General features: G+C 37.7%; 1 protein-coding gene and 1 long non-coding RNA gene across 2 annotated transcripts; one reads left to right on the top strand and one right to left on the bottom strand.

The window, feature by feature from the left end:
• Positions 1-5,541: 5,541 nt before the first annotated feature.
• Positions 5,542-17,095, bottom strand: LOC132040733 (uncharacterized). The gene is made up of 2 exons (XR_009410756.1): positions 16,713-17,095; positions 5,542-5,849 (listed from the first exon to the last, which is right to left on the bottom strand). It is a non-coding gene; the product is annotated as an uncharacterized LOC132040733 (long non-coding RNA).
• Positions 17,096-19,427: 2,332 nt separating this feature from the next.
• On the top strand, positions 19,428-20,608 carry LOC132040316 (serine/threonine-protein phosphatase 7 long form homolog). Its single transcript, XM_059430953.1, has 2 exons — positions 19,428-19,787; positions 20,195-20,608. Exons 1-2 carry the CDS (start codon positions 19,443-19,445, stop codon positions 20,426-20,428), a joined length of 579 nt encoding a protein of 192 aa, XP_059286936.1. The 5' UTR covers positions 19,428-19,442; the 3' UTR covers positions 20,429-20,608.
• The last annotated feature ends 1,298 nt before the right edge of the window (positions 20,609-21,906 follow it).

Below are 21,906 nucleotides of genomic sequence, written 5' to 3' on the forward strand. Positions count from 1 at the left end.
CAAGCGAACCCTTATCCCAAACAATCATAAAAGAATAAATTAGTGGAAGAAGATAGAATAACGTAAGTCTCACGATAATAAAATAAGAAAATACGGAAGTAAAAGAAATACACCCTAGTATCTAGTCTGGTCATACAAGAGTATCTAACTAAATACTACAAGTCTGAATCATAATAATACATCCAATAGTCTCAAATTATGTCTTAGAATGGAAATAAAGACATAATAACATAGGAAGAGTCTTCGGGCAGCGAACATCCTCATGCTCACCTCGAAAGACTCGAATCAGCAATCCTCGAATATCAGCCACGAGGAGTAGAGGTCGATCCCACCTGGAAATCTGCTTCATAAAAGAATGCAGCAAGTGCAAGTCAGTACAAACAACAAGTACTGGTAGGTATCATAGGCTGACTAAGACTAGCAAACGTATATAAAGACAACAAAGCAAGATAAATATATAAACCAACAAGTACAAGTCAACACGAATCCATATCCACAGAACAAGTCATCACATATGTTATAGCATCTAAACCCAACTGTGTCAAGTCTCAGCACAATCAGTCCAAACAAGTACATCACAATCATCTCACAACATGTCATCACCTATGTTATAGCAGCTAAGCCCAACCGTGCCAAGTCTCAGCTAATCAATTCGAACCAGTATATCACGATAGTATCATAACATATCAACAGAAACCAGAAGGTACAATATGCAATGTAATAATGTATGTATGATGAATGCAATGCATATGCACCTTTGTACAACATGTCCTGGATGAAATAACTCCACGTCTCGATGATCATGATCCATGGGGGACCGCGAAGTCCATGTACCACTCTTACGATCCCGGCAAAGATCTCAGTCATCGGACACTCAATCATTCCCTACAAGAAACCTCGGGCAACGTACACTCATCACTCTCTTACGCTCTCCGACAAAGACCTCGGAGGCTACAATCTTTCACTTATCATCATCAGTACCATAACCATGCATATATCAATATATCATGGAAATGCGTATGAATAAGATGCAATGTAATATCAACAATCAATACAATCCGAAATAGTACCACATATGGCACAAAAGTAATATCAATAGTAAGGCTACACTATAAGCCACAATGGAATCACCATCCTCATCTCAGTATCAACAAAGTAAAGCACCACAATATCATAGCCATGATATAGCACTAGTAACAAATACCCAATATCTCAACGTGGCAACGAGCCAACAAGTAAATAGATCAAGATAAATCAACAACACAACGAGGTGGCTAGCCCCCATATCATACAACAAGGTCCAACCTAAGACAATATCCAACCCAACTTCATACCTGAAGGCTTACATGCATTCTCCGACGATATCATCTAAACATACGCTTCGTTAGTCGAAGTCTCACCATAAAGTAAACCATAACCTACCTGGAGAGCCGAACAACAAAGTCTCCAATAATCAAACCTTAGTATTTTCCTTCCTTTGAGCCTCGAGATAATGGAAGTCTAAACATATCCGAATCATGAAATTAGAATCAAGAAGAACGTCATTCAAACTTTACTTCTATTCAAGACCCAAATCCCAACCTATGGAATGGGGTTTATGAACTAGAAAGATGAAATTAGAAATCTACAAGTCCCAACATGAAATTAATACTCTAGGTGATCAATTCCCATCAATCATAATCTAGAAGAACTCATAAATTTCTCAAAGTCGAATTCTAGGTGAAATACCCAATTTTGGGTATAAACCCTAACTTTAAATCTCACAAATTGTCACTAATAATGAAGAAATCATGTTTATATGGTTACTACTCAACAAATCCATGCTTAATCAAGCTTAATCCACCAACAAATCAAGGTTTCATAAATAACAACTTATTCTAGAAAAATACCCCAAACCCTCTCTTATTATTCAAATTCTGTGGAGTTACTAGCATGAATTCTTACTTAGGAAAGGTAATGGAAGAGATTGAGATTAGAGAACTTACCCTTAAGAGAAATCTGGCCAAACCCTCCTCAAATCGCCTCTAAGATGCTAAGGAAACGTAATATAAGGAATGGGAGGAAATAAGGGTTTCCAAAGGCATTTAAATCAAAAAAACTCCCCGTTGGCCGGTTTTTCAGTCAACAGGCCGCTATAGCGCAACCCCACCTCTATAGCTGTCACCCTACCGCTATAGCGCTCACCAGACACCAGAAAATTCTGGTGTCTTCCAAACTTGGAATCGACACCTGGTACCTTCAGGACACAAACCAAATATGCAAATATAGCTAAAAACGCTCTACGAACACACTCGTGGCTTCGAAATTCCCAACGGAGGTCTCGTTGAACAAGTCAACTCCCCAACGGCCTAAAATTAACTTTCCAACACAAGTCCCAAAACACACCTGAGTGCATTGGGAACCAAACCGAGGCCACCAATCAGTCACAAATGATCATGCAGGCCTCCCGAAATTGATGAATTTTTAAAAATGGTCCGTTTACCTAAAAGTCAACTATGAGTCAAACGATTTTCACTTAAAAGCTAAATTTTCCAAAAACTACATCAAAGCCCAAACCAAAGCCTAGGAAACCATGCCACCTATCCCTTCGGGTCAAAATAGTACTAATAAGGCTCGTGTACGGGTCAATGGGGGCAAAATGGTCAAAAACGCAACAACGACCAAATGGGTCGTTACAGTTTTATCAAAATCAGACATATGACACTCCAAGTAGTTCCTAGCCAATTAATAATGGATGAACTTAATTCGATGGCCGCTTTGTTGTTGGGAATTTTGTTTGCTCTTTACAACTTCAGCAGATGGTAGTGACGTCTCGTGCATCCTATCAGTTTGATATAGAGATCGTTTACACCCTCTCAAGGACCTATAACAAAAATCAAATGAATAAAAAGGAGAATAAACGCTCATGAAGCATGCTATTCGGAATAACATCAGATTGTAGCATCAACTTGAAAAAATTGTGTGGGTCAATCCATGCCGAGTTAAATATCCATATTTATCAAAAGGCGTATGGTTGGATTCTAGTTCTTGTAGGATCAAATGGCTCATGATTTGGACTCTCCGATCTCGAGATATGAAATTTTTGCCTAGATTACCCAATGCAGTGAGATTAACGTGCCAGATTTGAGGATCAACTTTAAAAATTAATTCTCTTCAATACAGAAGGAGTTTGAAGTTGATTTTGGATATATCATAGTCCTACGAATGTAGCATCATTAGAATCAAGCCTCTCATCATTTCAATGCTCCTACACCAAGATACAGACATTTGGTTCGACTACACAAATTTGTGAGAAGAACCGCCAAATCTTGAGAGCAACTTCAAAAAATTAATTCCCGTTAATCCAGCTCGAGTTTGTTGATGATTTTTAGATATGTCGTAGTCCTACAAGTGTAGCATCTTCAGAATCAAGTCTCTTATCATTTGAATGCTCTTATACGAAGATACGACTATTTTGGTGAGACTAAACAAATTTGTGAGAAGAACCGCTAGATTTAGAGACCAACTTCAAAAATTAATTCTCATTAATCTAGAAAGAGTTCAATGTTCATTTTTGGATATGCCGTATTCCTACGAGTGTAGTATCTTCTGCGTCAAGCCGCTCATCATCTAGACACTCCAATCTCAAGATATGGAGTTTTCCGTGAGACTGTACAGTGCTTAGAGAAGAAAATGCAGATTTGGAGCTCAACTTGAAAAATTAATTTCTATCAATCAGGAAGGATTTTTGCTTTAATTTTTGGATATGTCATAGACTTCAATGTCTTATTTCTACAAAATCAGGCCTCTCGTCATTTGAACTCTCCTACACCAAGATACGAACGATTTGGTGAGACTGCACAAAGCTTTGAGATAACGGATAAGAAGTGTATATCTTCACTAAAGCTCGATACAAGCTCTAAAAAAAGACATAAATTGTCTGCTGGAGGAGTAATAGAAGGTTTTAGCACATGGCACATCAAGAACCCAAAGTAAATGTCAGAATTTTCAATGCAAAGCATCTTCTTAAATATATTTTCTTAGAAAATATATTATTGGAAGGAAATTTATTTGTTTCAAGTTTGGCTGGAGTGATTAAAGTCTTCAAGGAAACAAAAGGAAAAAATAGATGCTCAATTGTTTTCTAAAAAAGGAAATAAATCAAATAGAGTACTAAAAAATAGAGTAAAAGGAATGACAATCTTTTCCTCAGTTTATATGCATTAGATTAGTTCCTTACCAAGTTTACACTCGAATGATTATGGCTCTACATGGAAACTATGCGGAAGGATCTCTTTGTCATATGGAGTTATAATACAACTTTGATATTTGAATATTGATCAAGAAAAATTGTTGCAATAAACTCATCACCAAAATTGAAGGAAGAGAATTGTGTATCTTCTTGGTTGTTCACAAATTCAAGTAACATTAACTTTCAAGCCGCATTTCAAGGAAAGTCACCGAAAACAAGTCTCAAGGAAGTTTTGTATGAAGACAAAGTAAAGTGATCTTCAAGGGTACTTCAAGTCTCGTCTACAATTTCGGCAGGCATACACCTTGACAAGTCTTGAAGTTGGGTATTAGTAGACATCAAAATTTTTATTCGAATTAATTCATACAAAATTTGGGTTAAATTCTAAGTTATTGACATGTTGACCAAGTCAAATTTTGGTTAATAAAGTCGGATTAATTATTTAAGTCAAAATTACATGACTTGAATGAAATCCAAATTAAGTTTGGGTTAGTCCATTAATTGGGCCTTTACAAGACAAGCCCAACCCACGTCTTTCTAGCCCAAGGTCCACTAGAATTACTTGGAGACCAAAAATACCCCCAGGCTCTACCTCACACCTATATAAAGGGGTCACACATTTTCTTTTGAAGACATCTTGACATTGACACAGCATCTTGACTAGAGGAAAAGTAGAGCAACAACATCTACATAAATCTTCTCCATAGGTCTTCAACAAGAAGGAGAGTTCCAGAGACCTCTTCCCTCAGGAACAATCCAAAGTGCTGCTCAAAGTTCTTCAAAGATTCAACACATCCACAAAAGTTCATCGTTCGTTCGAGAAAGATGCTACATTGGCCCTCGAATCAAAGCGAACAACACGGAGACACTACAAAAAAAGGCTCCATTTGCAGGGGTTAAATTCACATATTGCGGCGGTTGTTAACCCCCGCTATCCGATGTAACGGCGGTTTACAAAACCTCCCCAATTATGTTCGCCGCAAACACTTTGCGGGGGTTGTTTTCCCGACCGCTGCTACACAATTACGGCGGTTGTGTGATGCATTTCGCGGCGGTTCTGACCTCCGCAATTACAATTTAATTTTTTATTAAAAAATGTTCTGGGGGTTAAAACCCCCGCAATTCCTTTATTTAGCGGGGGTTACGACCTCCGTAAGCTTGAATACATTTTACCAGCTAGCTATTGTTATCTATGCTATTCTGAAACATTTTTTTGGGACAATTATTACTCCAAAACTGATTGATCTAATCTTTCTAATATATTAATATAATGAAGCGTCAATTTATTATTCAAATTGTTTACTAAAATCAAGTAACATCAATGTATTATTAAGCCATATTGACATTAACATAAAGCAAGTATTATAATTACTCTCAAACCTAACATTAAACACATCCACTCCAACATCAGTATTCTCATTAGTCTCAAAAACTAACATTAAACACATCCACTCAAACCATTAATCATAAAGGATCTGCTATGTCCATTCAATCAACTACCATACTTAATTGTCTAATACAATTGCAAGGAACTTCATTAGTTGTCATTATGATTACTGCCACCAAATGATCTTCTTACGTCCGTGGGTGAAACGTGTCCACTAGCGGCATCACTTGGCTACAAAAAAGAATTTAAAATAAAATAAAATTAATCGAAAGGACCACAACTAATGATCAGATCTTCATAATCAGACATAATTGTTCATGCTACTTTTGTTTGAATCAATAGCTTAAAAAATATACATTCATTCTAGCAAACAGTCACCATTTCCTTGAAAAACAATAATCCTAATATGAGACCTATATACACTCAGTTACCACTGTACATCACCTAGATTCAAAGGCCATCCATTCAGATAAATATCTGCAAGTTCATAGTTGATCAAAAAGAGCTACTATTCAATCACTCCATCTCAATCTAGTTGAGGTCAGCTCCATAAATCATCCTAATACTCAACTAAATGACTTAATTCTTCAGTCTGTATCTATCTAAATTTTCCCAGCACCCCTCAAGAGAGCCAAAAAGAGCCCATGAAAGTTGTAAAGCAACGATCTTTGAAGTGATTAAGTCGTAAGAGCACAAATGATCCAACATCACTGAACAGGGTCAACTTTATTGGACTTGGATGTTGACTTTTAATCAAAAAGCACTGTTTGTGTTAAAATTGAGCCTTCACAATATTTCAACTATTTTCCAGAGTAATCGTGTCATAAAACTCTAAAATATCAACCTTAGTCAAACCAGCTCACATTCTTACGGTGATCATATGGGGCACAACTAGAAATAAGTATTTTACCAGAATTTCCTGTTTATGAAATGTATATTTACTTTTACTTCAAGTAGATAAGAGAAGATCAAAGGTATTACAACAAAATTTATTTCAGGATAATATGTTTAGTATCTGTTGTCTAACAGACAGTCATGATTCATTCATAAAAGGAGACACAATTATTTTTCTTGTCACTGCTATGTCCTCGCTTTTATCAGTTGTCACAAATATTTTTTCTCTCTATCTATTTGTTACACCTCGCATTTTCATATGTTGAGTTTCGTCGAATGCTAGTTGTCCTAGTCTTGGGAGGTAGGACAAATTTTTTCAAGGTCATGAGGATAGATATGTCCATCTTGGGTATATAATGGAGTAAAACCATGTTTAGTAAGCCTTGTGAAGGTATAAGACTCGTCGTATCATCGAAGTCAAGTTTCGGTGAAAGTTTGGCAAAGTATCACATTATGGCACAATATGTGGCGCAACATGCTAGCAGCAAAGCACGCTTTGCGGTTACGCAGTTGCTTAGCAAAGTGTGACAGTGAAATTTTGTGATTTTGCGAGGTCTGCGACACAACATGCATTTAGCAAAGCACGCTTTGCGTCTAGCAAAGCTCGCAGCATGTTTTGTCGGTCCAGAATTTTCTGGACCACTATAAATAGCCCAAATTCGACCCTAACTCATTATTTTACCATTTTTGGACCTAGAAATCTCTAGAAACTCTCTCAACAAGTTCTCTTATGATCTAAGACCAAAATCAAGGGCAAACCAAGTGATTCCAACATGAATAATTCCATGATCATCATTAGAGTGTTCTTCCTTTTGTGGTGTTGAATTTGGAGAATTCTTGGAGGTGGAGGAATTTCGAGTTTAGAGTGATCCTTATGATTGAAGGTAAGATTATCACTCCATCTTCATGTTTATAGAATTATTTGGCATTTACATAATTTGGGTGAAGGAGAAATTGTGAAAGTAAGGTTTAAGTTGTGCTAGAACTTGTTCTTAGCTATCCTTGAGTATGAATTGCTCTAGACTTGGTATGGTTGTGATGTTGTTGGGCTGGCTTGCACAAATAATTTGTAATATGAAGTTGTTGGATTGCTAAGTAAGTTGTGAAGATGGAAAGGGAACTAGTATCGAATTGAGGGAAACAAGCTACATGAATCTCATACACATGAAATGTTTGACAAAATGTCTAAATGAGTTCTCTTATAAGTTATGAACCCATCGTTGATGCGGATACTTCGTTTAATGTAGATAATCATTTATAGAGTGCATGAGGACTCGAGGGATCCATACACTAAGGAGACAAGGTATGTAAGGCTTACCTCCTTCTTTCAAAGGCATGATTCTGATATCAAAATTCTTCGTAAATTTCCATAACCCTCTCATGTCACAACGTGTCGAAAGCTAATAAGTCTTAGTAGTTTCTTACAAGAAGAAGACGACATACGTTTATGATGATGACGATCCCATTGTATAATTTCATTGACGTTTTTCATTGTTTGTTATCTCACCTTATGACTCTAGTTCCACCAAGGTGAGACTTAGTGATGGAAAGTGTCCCATAATATAATTGGGGATACGACCTTATGTCACTCCGATGTAAAGCGTAACAATTGTTTAAGTTCTTCCATATGTTTCTATGGTATATGATATATATGTGTATATATATATATACATTAATGAATATATGGATGTAAGCATGAATACAGGGGATAAAGGGGAAAAGGGCCAGAGCGCTATAGACGCATAATCACCTAATCAGTTGGTATCTGATATGATTATACCATCCCGGACGCGGGGTGCTCGGATGCGGGATTTGTGGATAAATGGATCGTGCCGCACGTTCCGCGGCTATATATGGACATATGTATGTACATATATGTTGATGTATGATGGGGTATATATATATATATATATATATATATATATGTGTGTGTGTGCGTGTGTGTGTGTGTGTGTGTGTGTGTGTGTGTGTGTGTGTGTGCATGTACGAAAGATGCTAAAGGAAAGTTAATATGCATGATTCTGCCAGAAGAGGCCATATGTCACAGGTTTTCCCTTTATCATATATTTCCTATGTTTTTTTCATCATGTTGTTATACATGCCTTACATACTCAGTACATTGCTCGTACTGACGTCCTTTCTTTTATGGACACTGTGTTCATGCCCACAGGTAGACAGGGAGACTGACCGGATTCTTAGGAGTCTTATCAGCAGCTTACGGGATCACCCTATTACTCCGGAGGTGCCACCTTTTGATATATTCTTTTATATTTGGGTATGACGGGGTCCTGTCCCGTCCTTATGTTCAGTGCTCCAGTTAGAGGCTCGTAGATACATATATGTGGGTAGTAGATGTCATGTTACCTCTCAGTGTATATCATATATATCATTTTTGTAGCCGTGAGGGCTTGTGCGTATATGCATGCTTTGGGAGATATTTTATGATCAGTTCATAGGAAGCGTTATTTTGGGGATTATGTGTGTACAGGTTGAGAATGATAGTTAGCATGATAAGTAGTGCTCGGTGGGGTAGCTCCGGGTAACCGTCATGGCCCCTAGCTGGGTCGTGACAAAAGTGGTTTCAGAGCAGTTCCGTCCTAGGGTGTGTCTACGAGCCGTGTCCAGTAGAGTCTTGTTTATGGGTGTGAAACACGCCACATTTATAAACAAGAGGATGCGGGGCATTTAGGAATAATGGCCGTATTTCTTCTTTATAGATCGTGCGATAGAGCTATAATGTGAGAATTTCCTTTTTCCTAATCGAGTGTTATGTTTTCAGCGATGCCTGAGAAGAGGAAGCAACAGCCGCCCATAAGGGCAAGACTGTAGTAGAAAGGCGGACTGAACGGGAGTCACCAAGAATATGGAAGGGGGTGAACCCCATAATGAGGCTCCCTCTCGTACTTCCCACACTCCGCCTATATTAGGGGAGCAAGAAGGGGTCTCCACTCCAGCTCCAGTACCCCCAGTTCCTCCACCTCATGCTTCAAGCCAGGAGATGAGACGGGCCATTATTTTGCTGACTCAATTAGTAGCTGCTCAAGCTCAGCGGCAGGGATTGGGTCATGGTGATAGGGGTCATAGGAGGAGGATCAGGTCTTCAGGGTTTGACCGTGGGTTCAGAGGTGCCTCAAGGCAAAACAGCTTTGTAGGCACCGGCTTGTTCGGAATAAGTGCGCCCTACGCTTTTTAGACCCAGGTCTGATAGACCCACTTATCTCGGATCAGGTCAGAGCACTAGAGTTTTGGATTCCCAGTTTGGAGGTGAATTCAGGCAGATGAGACCACCTGTACCACGATGCCCTCAGTGTCGTAGACTACACACGGGGTCGTGCCGCTTGGGTTCGGAGGTTTGTTATGCCTGTGCTCGGCCAGGCCATTTTCTGCGTGAGTGCCCATTTCGAGGTAGCAGAGGTAGGGTTCAGCCTACGGGAGTAGCTGTTGGATCTTCATCATTGGTACACCCTCCGAGGCAAAGCTCACAAACACCAGCAGGCCGTGGCAGAGGTAGAAGGGGATCATCCAGTTCGAGTGGTCTTCGGCATCGCCTCTATGTATTAGCTGGACCTCGGGATTTTGAGTCTTCCCCTGATGTTGTCCCAGGTCTATTACCAGTATTCCTTAATGATGCATACATATTGATTGATCTGGGGTCTACTTTGTTGTATATATATTTCTTAATGTTGCCGACCGTATTGAGGAAAATAAAATCTGAATCAATCAAGCGTTTTGAAATGTTTATACCTGTTGATGACCCAGTGATAGTTATACGAGTATGTTTTATGAGTATGTAACCCCGGTAAAAGGAGTTGATTGATGAAATGTTTAGAAGGAAAAGATGAATTCTAGAGGGAACATTTAGGTACAATTTATGAGACAAGGTTTATTTTCATGACTTTGCATTCTTTCATAGTGATCGGCTCTATGTGGTTAGGTTGTGTATTATATGCGCTTCGATATGTGGCCTTCTAAGGCATGAGATGTGTTTTTTGGGCTGTGTGCAGGTTTGTGATAGTTACGTTTACGGAGGAAACTCTGCTGAAATTTTTGGAAAATTTAAGAGAAATCGTGGAAAATTCTAGGTAAAATTATGCCGAGGAAAAAAAAAAAAGGGGTCTAGTAGTGAAGGATTAATGATGAAGTTAGTAGTTAATTGCGGGGTGAATGTAGCAAGTATGCATTAAGCTGAAAGGAATGATGAATTGCCCAGGATAGGATAAGAAACGTGAGAAAGGAAAACGAGGTTATATGCTAGGAAGAAGTAAAGAGACAAGCATTCTAGAAGAAGTTTGCGAGTTAGAAAAGTTGACTAGACTTTCTAAGGTTATAAAGGATGAAGATATGAAATAAACTTGATATGTATATACGTATAGGCCTATGCATGTAACACCGATTCAGATTGTTAAGATAGATTTCACCTGATGGTTATAGTGGGAGAAAACTTCCATGTCACTATGAGCCAGCCCTGTCGACCTCGGTGATACCTCGAAGAAAGAGATCAACAGAGATGTGTTCACAAAAGCTCCTTGCCTGGAAATTGGTTAACCTTGTGACAACAGTTGTGTTCTTTATTATAGTTCGGGTTATTTATCCAGGAATTTACTCGAATGGTTACATGGTAGAAGTTTATTATTACTGATATGAAAGGAAGCGAAACCAAAATAAGGTTGATCAATGAAATAAAAGAACTATAAATGACGAATGCCAGTATGTGTGATGTGTGTATAGTAGGGAGAAAAGACAAGAAAGATAGACATGCTGGAAACAGAGAAGGAAGGGCATAAGTGAGGCAAATAGAAGAAAGGTCTACTAGAGCAGAAACCCGATAAATAGAGGGTGGAAGAAGATCAAACTCTGTGGATATCCTAACATTAAGTAGGAATGGTAATAGGTGTCATGGAGTGATTGAGATTTTGGATCTTACCGTGGGAATGGTGTGGCTAATTATGTTATGACGGGAATTATAGAACCATTTGTTCAGCAAGATATCTTATGCGTGAGGAGCGAGTTTATGCGATATTCATATAAAGAATTTTAAAGGGGCCAAGCATTACCCTGTTATTAAAATGTTAAGATGGCAGGGGACAATGCTCCTATAGCGGTGTGAACTGATCAGAGAAAAGGAGGGGTAGTCAATGGTACTCTGAAATATGCTTAGAACGATTGTCCTGTGGATGGAATCATCTAAGGAACGGGATGAGAGGTAAGACGGAAGAAGAAACAAGGTTTGATTGTGAACGATCAATGGACTGACTTCATATGTATCTTCAGACAGTAACAAATGGAATTGCACCCCCGGTGAGTTACACGGTAAAGGTAGTAGGGAGTGACTATTGAGGAAAGGTGAGCCAAGAGAGGGCGAGTTTATGGACGATTTAGTATAGGAGTATAGGGCGGTTATGAGCTACATTGATGGAAGTGGTAAACATACAAGACGATCTATGGGTCTTGACAGAATAAATGAAAGAAACACTGGGTAAAGACAATCCCTTATGGTTAGTTAGTTGTGGCAGTTAAATGGTAATCAAAAGAGACAATCAAAGAAGTAGTCTTCGACTTTCCGAGGCAGCGTGGCCGTCGGAGGCGTAAGGATGAGATAATACAAGATATGGGCCATAGAATGTAAGACGGACGGAGGATCCAACATGGCAATCGTACAACAATAAGGTGGATTATGAGGTAGAGTTAAAGGATAGGCGTAAAAACGGAAGAGCAGTATTAACTCTCAAAAAAAAAAAAGATACCTCATGTGAGTATTATGGCTTCTGTTCAGACGTAAGATGAATAAGGATGAGACGGTATTCCCATACAACAAAGGGTTCATACAAATGAATTCGTAATGGAGGTATACCGGAAATGATGCTAAGAAAGGGAAGAAGTAAATAATGGGCTAAGATAAAAAGTCAGGTGAAATAACCGCCGCGAGCTAGTTGGATGCATGCGGAGCTCCAATGTCGTATACCGGTTGGGGAAGCATTGTACAAGGAGAGCCTTAAAAGCAAATTCTCGAGTCGGAATTTTGTAATGTCTTTGCTAAAGAAGGGATGCAGAGTTAACAATAGAAAAAGATTGAAATGGAAAAGGATTATTTAAAAGCATGCGGGTACTTGATAGTGTCAACCTATGGTGAAAAAGAATAAATGTGTAAGATTACCTAGAAGAGGAAACTTATAGATGATACTAGAATTTCGGACATAGAATAGTTAAGATGTAAAAGGAATTAAGGCCGCGCTACAAGTAAATGGAGTAAGATGTACCAGAGTAAAGGATCATATAAAATATCTATGAAATTCTCCGGTTAAGATATTCAGTTCCCTACTAGCGCCTGAGGATCAACGCATTCAGAGAGACTTGGAGAATATAGGTTATCCCGGTAAAGCCCTCCATAGTTGTACCAAGTAATGAAATTCGAACTATAGCACAGTTATCGTATGAGAAGTTTCTACTGTCCTCTCAATAACTTCGAGGTGGTGAATTAAGAATTAGAAGTGTTAGCTTGATGAAGCTATTATGAAAGAATGCAAAAGTAAAAGAGATGACCTGGGAAGTAGAGGAAGATGCGAAGTCCAGGTACCCACATTGTCCCACTCCCAGAGAAGGTTCAGACAGAGCCACTGTTGTCCCCAGGTATGCAATGCTTTATTTTGATAATTTCTTGGTCGTGTGTGGCCAATATCGTATTTGTTGTGGTAGCCCTGTGAGGTGATATATTTTGGGCTGTTGTGACAGGATGATAGTGGCATATTTACAGGGAAAACTCTGGCAAAATTTTTATAGGATTCCTAAGAGTCTAACATTCAAGGACGAATGTTTCCAAGGGGGGAAGGATGTTACACCTCGCATTTTCATATGTTGAGTTTCGCCGAATGCTAGTTGTCCTAGTCTTGGGAGGTAGGACAAATTTTTTCAAGGTCATGAGGATAGATATATCCATCTTGGGTATATAATGGAGTAAAACCATGTTTAGTAAGCCTTGGGAAGGTTTAAGACTCGTCGTATCATCGGATTTAAGTTTCGGTGAAAGTTTGGCAAAGTATCAGCGGCGCAACATGCTAGCAGCAAAGCACGCTTTGCGGTTACGCAGTTGCTTAGCAAAGTGTGACAGTGAAATTTTGTGATTTTACGAGGTCTTCGACACAACATGCGTTTAGCAAAGCTCGCAGCATGTTGTGTCGGTCCAGAATTTTCTGGACCACTATAAATAGCCCAAATTCGACCCTAACTCATTATTTTACCATTTTTGGACCTAGAAATCTCTAGAAACTCTCTCAACAAGTTCTCTTATGATCTAAGACCAAAATCAAGGGCAAACCAAGTGATTCCAACATGAAGAATTCCATGATCATCATTAGATTGTTCTTCCTTTTGTGGTGTTGAATTTGGAGAATTCTTGGAGGTGGAGGAATTTCGAGTTTAGAGTGATCCTTGTGATTGAAGGTAAGATTATCACTCCATCTTCATGTTTATAGTATTATTTGGCATTTACATAACTTGGGTGAAGGAGAAATAGTGAAAGTAAGGTTTAAGTTGTGCTAGAACTTGTTCTTAGCTATGCTTGAGTATGAATTGTTCTAGACTTGGTATGGTTGTGATGTTGTTGGGATGGCTTGCACAAATAAGTTGTAATATGAAGTTGTTGGATTGCTAAGTAAGTTGTGAAGATGGAAAGGGAACTAGTATAGAATTGAGGGAAACAAGCTACATGAATCTCATACACATGAAATGTTTAACAAAATGTCTAAATGAGTTCTCTTATAAGTTATGAACCCATCGTTGATGCGGATACTTCGTTTAATGTAGATAATCATTTATAGAGTGCACGAGGACTCGAGGGATCCGTATACTAAGGAGACAAGGTATGTAAGGCTTACCTCCTTCTTTCAAAGGCATGATTCTGATATCAAAATTCTTCGTAAATTTCCATAACCCTCTCATGTCACAACGTGTCGAAAGCTAATAAGTCTTAGTAGTTTCTTACAAGAAGAAGACGACATACGTTTATGATGATGACGATCCCGTTGTATAATTTCATTAACGTTATTCATTGTTTGTTATCTCACCTTATGACTCTAGTTCCACCAAGGTGAGACTTAGTGATGGGAAGTGTCCCATAATATAATCGGGGGATACGACCTTATGTCACTCCGATGTAACTGTAACAATTGTTTAAGTTCTTCCATATGTTTCTATGGTATATGATATATATGTGTATATATATATATACATTAATGAATATATGGATGTGAGCATGAATACAGGGGATAAAGGGGAAAAGGGCCAGAGCGCTATAGACGCATAACCACCTGATCAGTTGGTATCTGATATGATTATACCATCCCGGACGCGGGATTTGTGGATAAATGGATCGTGCCGCACGTTCCGCGACTATATATGGACATATGTATGTATATATATGTTGATGTATGATGGTAGTGTGTATATATATATATATATATATATATATATATATATATATATATATATATATATATATATATATATATATATATAAGTGTGCATGTACGAAAGATGCTAAAGGAAAGTTAATATGCATGATTCCGCCTGAAGAGGCCATATGTCACAGGTTTTCCCTTTATCTTATATTTCCTATATTTTTTCATCATGTTATGTATGCCTTACATACTCAGTACATCGCTCGTACTGACGTCCTTTCTTTTATGGACGCTGTGTTCATGCCCACAGGTAGACAGGGAGACGGACCGGATTCTTAGGAGTCTTATCAGCAGCTTACGGGAGCACCCTATTACTCCGGAGGTGCCACCTTTTGATATATTCTTTTATATTTGGGTATGACGGGGTCCTGTCCCGTCCTTATGTTCGCACTCGATTAGAGGCTCGTAGATACATATATGTGGGTAGTAGATGTCATGTTACCTCTCGTTGTATATCCTATATCATTTTTGTAGCCGTGAGGGCTTGTGCGTATATGCATGCTTTGGGAGATATTTTATGATCAGTTCATAGGAAGCATTATTTTGGGGATTATGTGTGTACAGGTTGAGAATGATAGTTAGCATGATAAGTGGTGCTTGGTAGGGTAGCTCCGGGTACCCGTCATGGCCCCTAGCTGGGTCGTGACACTATTGTTGTAAACTCTCTCTCCCTCGCAAGAGTATGATGTACGAGAACAGTAAAACAGACCATAGTCGATTTCATATATTGAATAATTGTCCACTTAACCTTCAAATCTTGTCTAAAATTCAGACCATCTAAAACAATAAAAAGGAGGTCCATATCAACAAAATCTTTGTCCAACTATTTGAAGGGACACAAAGATCATCCGTCAATAAAGTAGCAATCAGAAGATATGTTGATTTGCCTTTAATCTTAATACAACCAAATATTCACTCTGAGAACATTCAACAACTACAAGCTAGAAAACTAAACATGAAAAGAGAAAAGAACTCATTTTGCACTAAACTATCTAACTAAAATCTAAATACTAAATCTAAAACCCAGAAAGAAAGTGCCAGTTTTCTTCCACAATACTCAAGTCTGTTATGTAGTTATATACCGTTATTTCATTACAAAGAAGGAACAAACAAAAGGAAGACAGAAAATCCAACTTCACATTTAAACACTGAAAAATACCCAACAAACGAATGGAGCCTATAAAAGTTTCAATTACTAATCCAATACTAAAATTATATAACTTTGAGTCTTTGAAAATCGTTTACCAACTACTTCCATGTGATTGTTAAAGGAAACATAAAATTCACCAATGCAAGAAAAAGAAGAAAAGACAAAAAGCAAAAACTAATGAAAGAGAGCAAAAAACTCATACATAGCAACCAAAGCAACAGCTAATTTGAATAACAACTTGAAACAACACCAGTAAATAAGAGTTAAACTAATTCACCGATTTCCGATTCAAAATAACGAACTCATAAGTTCCAAAATCCAAATCAAAGGATCAAACAAATGCTATTTACTGCTGTTATTTCTAGTTATTATCCAAATCACAACAACTATGTATGCCTTCAAACTGTCAATTCCATAGTTCAAACTGTCAATGCCATAGTTCAATACCTTCAAACAGCCAATGCCTTCAAACTGTCAATTTTAATTGTGGAAAAATACAAAAATCCAGCATTGATGCATAGAAAATCCACATGCAAGATGAAAATAAACTAAATAACAATTTGTAGAGAAAAGTCAAAAAATAAGGAAGAAGAATACCTGAAAATCAGTAGAAACTTGAAGAAATCTTATATTTTCAACATTGATTTTTGCTTTTCAACATTGATTTTGGATCTTCAACCTTAGATTTTCTAAGAAATCTGAAAATATGAGCGATTTGGGGGAATTTTAGAGAGAGAGAGTGTGAGAGTGGAGAAATTTTAGAGAGAGAGTGTTCTGGGTTTGGCAAAAAATGAGGGGCAAAATTAAAAAAATGAGGTTCTGGGTATATAGTTGTGGCGCCCTTTTTTTAATAGGTCTAGCGGAGGTTAAAACCCCGCAAATCTAATGAAAAATAGCGGGGCCTACACTAACCTCCACAATTAGTATAATTTTGCGGAGGTTATAATAACCCCCGCAATTAAACCTCCGCAAATCCAGCATTTATTTGTAGTGAGATTAGAATATTTTTGACCAAAATAAGCTATTATTTAACCCAATTCACCAAAATAATACGTTTTTAAATTTTTTCTTGTATAAAACCTCAAAACTAGTATAAACGTATTCCTAATTGTTCACAATTAAACGTATTAGCATTATTTTATTCAAAAATAATACGACTAGTATAAAAAAACAGCTAATAACGTATTAGCATTATTTTATTCGGACGGCGTTAAAATAATAAAAGTCGTTCGACAGTAACGATTTATGCCTATTACGTATCCCAAGACCACGACTATTAGTTATCCTTCATTTAAAATAACGACGTCGTTAAATGTTTTCTAATAAATGTGAATAGATATACAACTGAGAAGCTCATTGAACAAATTTTCCTTTTCAACCTAAAACCCCTCTTCTAAATAAAACCCTAGCATCACTATCACCAGGAGAACAACAAATTTACTCGATCCATATATTATTTTATCTATCTCTACAAATTGATTTTGTTCCGATGATATAGATTGTGACGTTTATTCGATTTTTGCCGCAAGTTTTAAATGTGAAACTTTCAAAGCTCAGTATTTTGTGCGATTTTGCTTGCAAAAATCGATCAAGAAGCTTGGAACAGGATACTGTGATTAAGGTATGTGTTTTTTCACACACTAGTATAGTGGAAGAATTCTGGATTACGTTTCAAACTTTCAATTTCTGGATTAGAAGATAATGGTATGACGAATTTCCCCCTTTATCTTAAAAAAAATGGTAGTATTCTTGTTTCGTGTTTTTCGTTTGGGAAGCTACGGAGTTTTTTCTCTGTTTTTTCACTTTCTTAAGAAGATGTGATGTTCACATTTTTTAGGCAAAAAAAGCATAGAAGTTTCATAGAAAATATTCACTTGTGTAGGTATTTTTGTTTTATGGCGGAAAATAATGCATATCAGATGGATCCGGGTCCACTCGACTCGTCCGTATTGAATGAACAACTCACCCATAGGTCACGGGATATATGGGATGGAAAGGATAATGTGATTTTGAATACAAGGAGATGTGATGGAAATTTTTGGGACTTCGTAAAGGAACATCCAATTGATACACGAGTCTTGGAAGTGATTAGACTATCGGGATTGTACGGTGTTTATAGATCTCATCGACCTACTATTGATCGTAGTTTGATTACTTCATTAGTTGAAAGATGGCGTCCTGAAACTCATACGTTCCACTTTAGGACGGGAGAAGCGACAATCACCTTGCAAGACGTAGAGGTGTTGTATGGCTTACCCGTGAATGGTGATCCAGTACTTGGGAATGAGTTGGCGAGGAGCACAGAGGATTGGAAAGACATTTGTCAAAGATTATTAGGTTTTAGCCCACTTCCTGGAGACTTTAAAAAAAATAGCCTCAAGGTATCTGCACTTAATCAACACATGCTACGTCATCCAAAATTACTTGACACGGCAACACAAGATATGGTCAATCAGAAGGCTAGATGTTATATGTTTTGGATGATTCTTTGGTATGATGATGGCGGATACATCTGGAAGTAATTTGAAGCTTATGTACTTACCTATGCTCGAGGACGTCAACACAATAGGATCTTACAGTTGGGGTAGTGCGACCCTAGCGTGCTTGTATCACTATCTTTGTAAGGCCTCACAGGCTGAGCAACATGAGATAGCGGGATTCCTACCACTACTACAGGTATACCTAAAAATATTAATAAAAGTATTAACTGTATTTATAAAAAAAACTTGTTCAATTCCTAAACGTATAGTTCTCTTTCTTCTAATTAGATTTTTCTAACCTTCTTACATGGAATGCTCCTCCCAGAGTATACATATAGTTCTCTTTATTTTCTTTCTAGCTAAACGATAAGATTTTTTATTTCCTTTTTGCTATAATGAAAAAAATGATGTTGATTGTTTTAGTTTACTGCAGCAGTTGCATTAAATGATCTTTGAAATTAATGTTTTTTCTTCGAGGTTTGGGCATGGGAGAGAATTACTGTCCTCAGGCCCCAGATATTAAAACAAAGGGACGCGAATCTTTGGTTTACCTAGGGGTCCACGCGCTACTAGATGGTTTGCACATTTTAGTTGGACCAACACTACCCAATATGTGTTGAAAGTTTTTAGGGATGCACTTGATTCCATGACGGAGGATCGGTACAATGTTGTATTAGTTTTGTTTTAATTTTCATGTATATTGTAATTGTAAGGACTCATTCGATTTATTTGTTTCATTTAGTTTATTTGGGAACCATATTTTGATGAATTAATTGAGAGCCTTCCCGATTATTGTCGTGTTGGACGAAATATATGGCGTGCTAGAGTCACAATATTTTGTTGGGATATGGTCGAGGTTCACTTGCAGCCTCTCGATCGAGTTATGAGGCAATTTGGAATGATACAGGAGATACCACCAACTCCGTTTCCATTTGATCCCACACATTTTAACCACGATCGTCGGGGAAGGCCAAATACAAATTGGGAATTGGAGCATGCACAATGGTTGCCATTTTGGCACCAACGACTTCGATACGTTATTAATGCACCGGTCAATCATGAACCACTTCGGTACGATGACCCCTACCTTGTTTGGTTCAGACGCATTACTCGTCTTGTTATTGGTAATCCTACTTCGCGTCCTCAGCGGCAACAAGGTTATGTGCCTAATGCAACGGCTTATGAAGCAATGGTAAGTGGTGCATATTTATTTTGGTTCAACAGTCCTACATGTTTCTTGTATATGCAATGTGAAAAATGCATCAGATAATCAGTTCTACACTAGTTGCAGCATATTAATAACTTCCTTTGTCTTTGTTGTTTCGGTTAAAAGATCCTACCAAATAACTGATCATGTATAAATTAATCTAGTGGTTCTTAAGTTTAGTTTCAGGTGAACTATTTGATAGATGGTATATTACAACTTGTGATATACTAACCACCTCTTTCTCCTTTTTGAAACTATGATGCATGCTCTGCCCATAATTCTGAAGCAAATTTGTGTTAAAAAGGTACTGTTTGGTTCCATGAAAATGCATTTGGGACAGAGTATTACTGTACTATTCTAAAGATGCTTGATTTTGATGTGGTTTCACACAGGTGCGTTATATTCATTCAGTGGTTGATAAAGCAAAATCACTCGGTGATCAACCATTATTTGAGGAATTTTATATGTTTCGTGCAATGGTGCGGAGTGAAGGTGAAAAGTGCTTGACATATGTGCACGAGGCTGATAGAATTCATTTACAAGCCGATTATAAAAAAGATGGGGTACATGCTGACCATATACGTCCCTCTGTTCGTAGCCGAGGAAAAGGTGGTGTTCTTTGGTAGGAGGGAACGTGCTATTAAGAGAGGTCAAGTGTCTATTGAAATGGATGAAATGCATCAGGAAGATGCCCAAGCAGTCCCGGAAGATGATCCAGCAACAACAAATTGTAATATTGGTTCCACTTCAAGGGGCGACACTCACGAATTCACTCAGGCATCAGGTATGACATATCAACCAACAACTACTCAGATTGTGCCATACATGACGCCACAAACTCCACAATATTCAAGAGATCCAAGTCTTTCGTCTTTTGAGAACATATTTGTTGAGAATGGTCCTGTTTTCAACTCATCGCCTGTGCAAATATCCATCGATATCCCTGAGGCCACTAATAGAGATGATGGGCAGGACTCCAATATTGAGATACAAGGTAATGAGTTGGATGATTCCAACGATGAAGTGGATGGTGAACCATCAATGAGGCAGAAGCGTAAAATTATTCGTAAGCGTTGTGCGACCGGGAGTCACTTTCTTGATCAGCATGGTAGGATTAAAAAGCAGCGCGGTAGAAGTAAAAAGCAGCAAGGTAGAAGCAAAAAGAAATGAATGCATCACTAATAGTTTGGCTTGTAAGTAAGATGAAGGCACATAATCTCGCTGATCTAGTTTAGTAGGAATGATTTTTTTTTTTTTTTTGCTTCTTGGTGTTGTTTTTTTTGGAAAAAAACAACTATGGTGTATTAGTCTTTTTTTGCTTTTTGTATTCGGCCTATGGTGCAAAGAAGTTTTAATTGGAAGTCATGATTGTATTTGGTTTTTGCTAGCAAGTCATGATCGACATTAACCTTCAAGATGTGTATTTCTTTTTATCATTAGTTTATTTTTTTGGTATTGACTAGGAGCTGTTTGGATTGGCTTCAATCATGAATTTTTTTTTTTTTTTTTTTGTTGCTACTCGCCGGTGTTGTTTTGAAGTTGGAAAAGAAACTATGGTGTATTAGTCTTTTTTTGCTTTTTGTATTCAGCTATGGTGCAAAGAAGTTTTAATTGGAAGTCATGATTGTATTTGGTTTTTTCTAGCAAGTCATGATCGACATTAACCTTCAAGATGTGTATTTCTTTTTATCATCCATGAGCAGTTTATTTACTTATTTTATGTACTGAAGAAGATTTTGTTGGTGTTGACTAGAGCCCGTTTGGATTGGCTTCAATCATGAATTTTTTTTTTTTTTTTTGCTCACCTTGGTGTTGTTTTGAAGTTGGAAAAGAAACACTATGGTGTATTAGTCTTTTTTTGCTTTTTGTATTCTATGGTGCAAAGAACGTTTCTCCGGCAGACTTTTAGTTAAACACAACTAAAAAGTCCGCCGGACCGGCATAACTAAACATAACTAAAAGTTTTTCCCCCTGACTTTTGTTAAACACAATTGCATAACTAAACATAACTAAAAGTATTTGCAGACTTTTAGTTAAACACAACTAAAAGTCTGCCGGATCCGGCATAACTAAATATAACTAAAAGTCCGCCCTCCAAAGATAT

The sequence above is a fragment of the Lycium ferocissimum genome, chromosome 12, assembly GCF_029784015.1.
Source record: "Lycium ferocissimum isolate CSIRO_LF1 chromosome 12, AGI_CSIRO_Lferr_CH_V1, whole genome shotgun sequence".
Taxonomy (NCBI): domain Eukaryota; kingdom Viridiplantae; phylum Streptophyta; class Magnoliopsida; order Solanales; family Solanaceae; genus Lycium; species Lycium ferocissimum.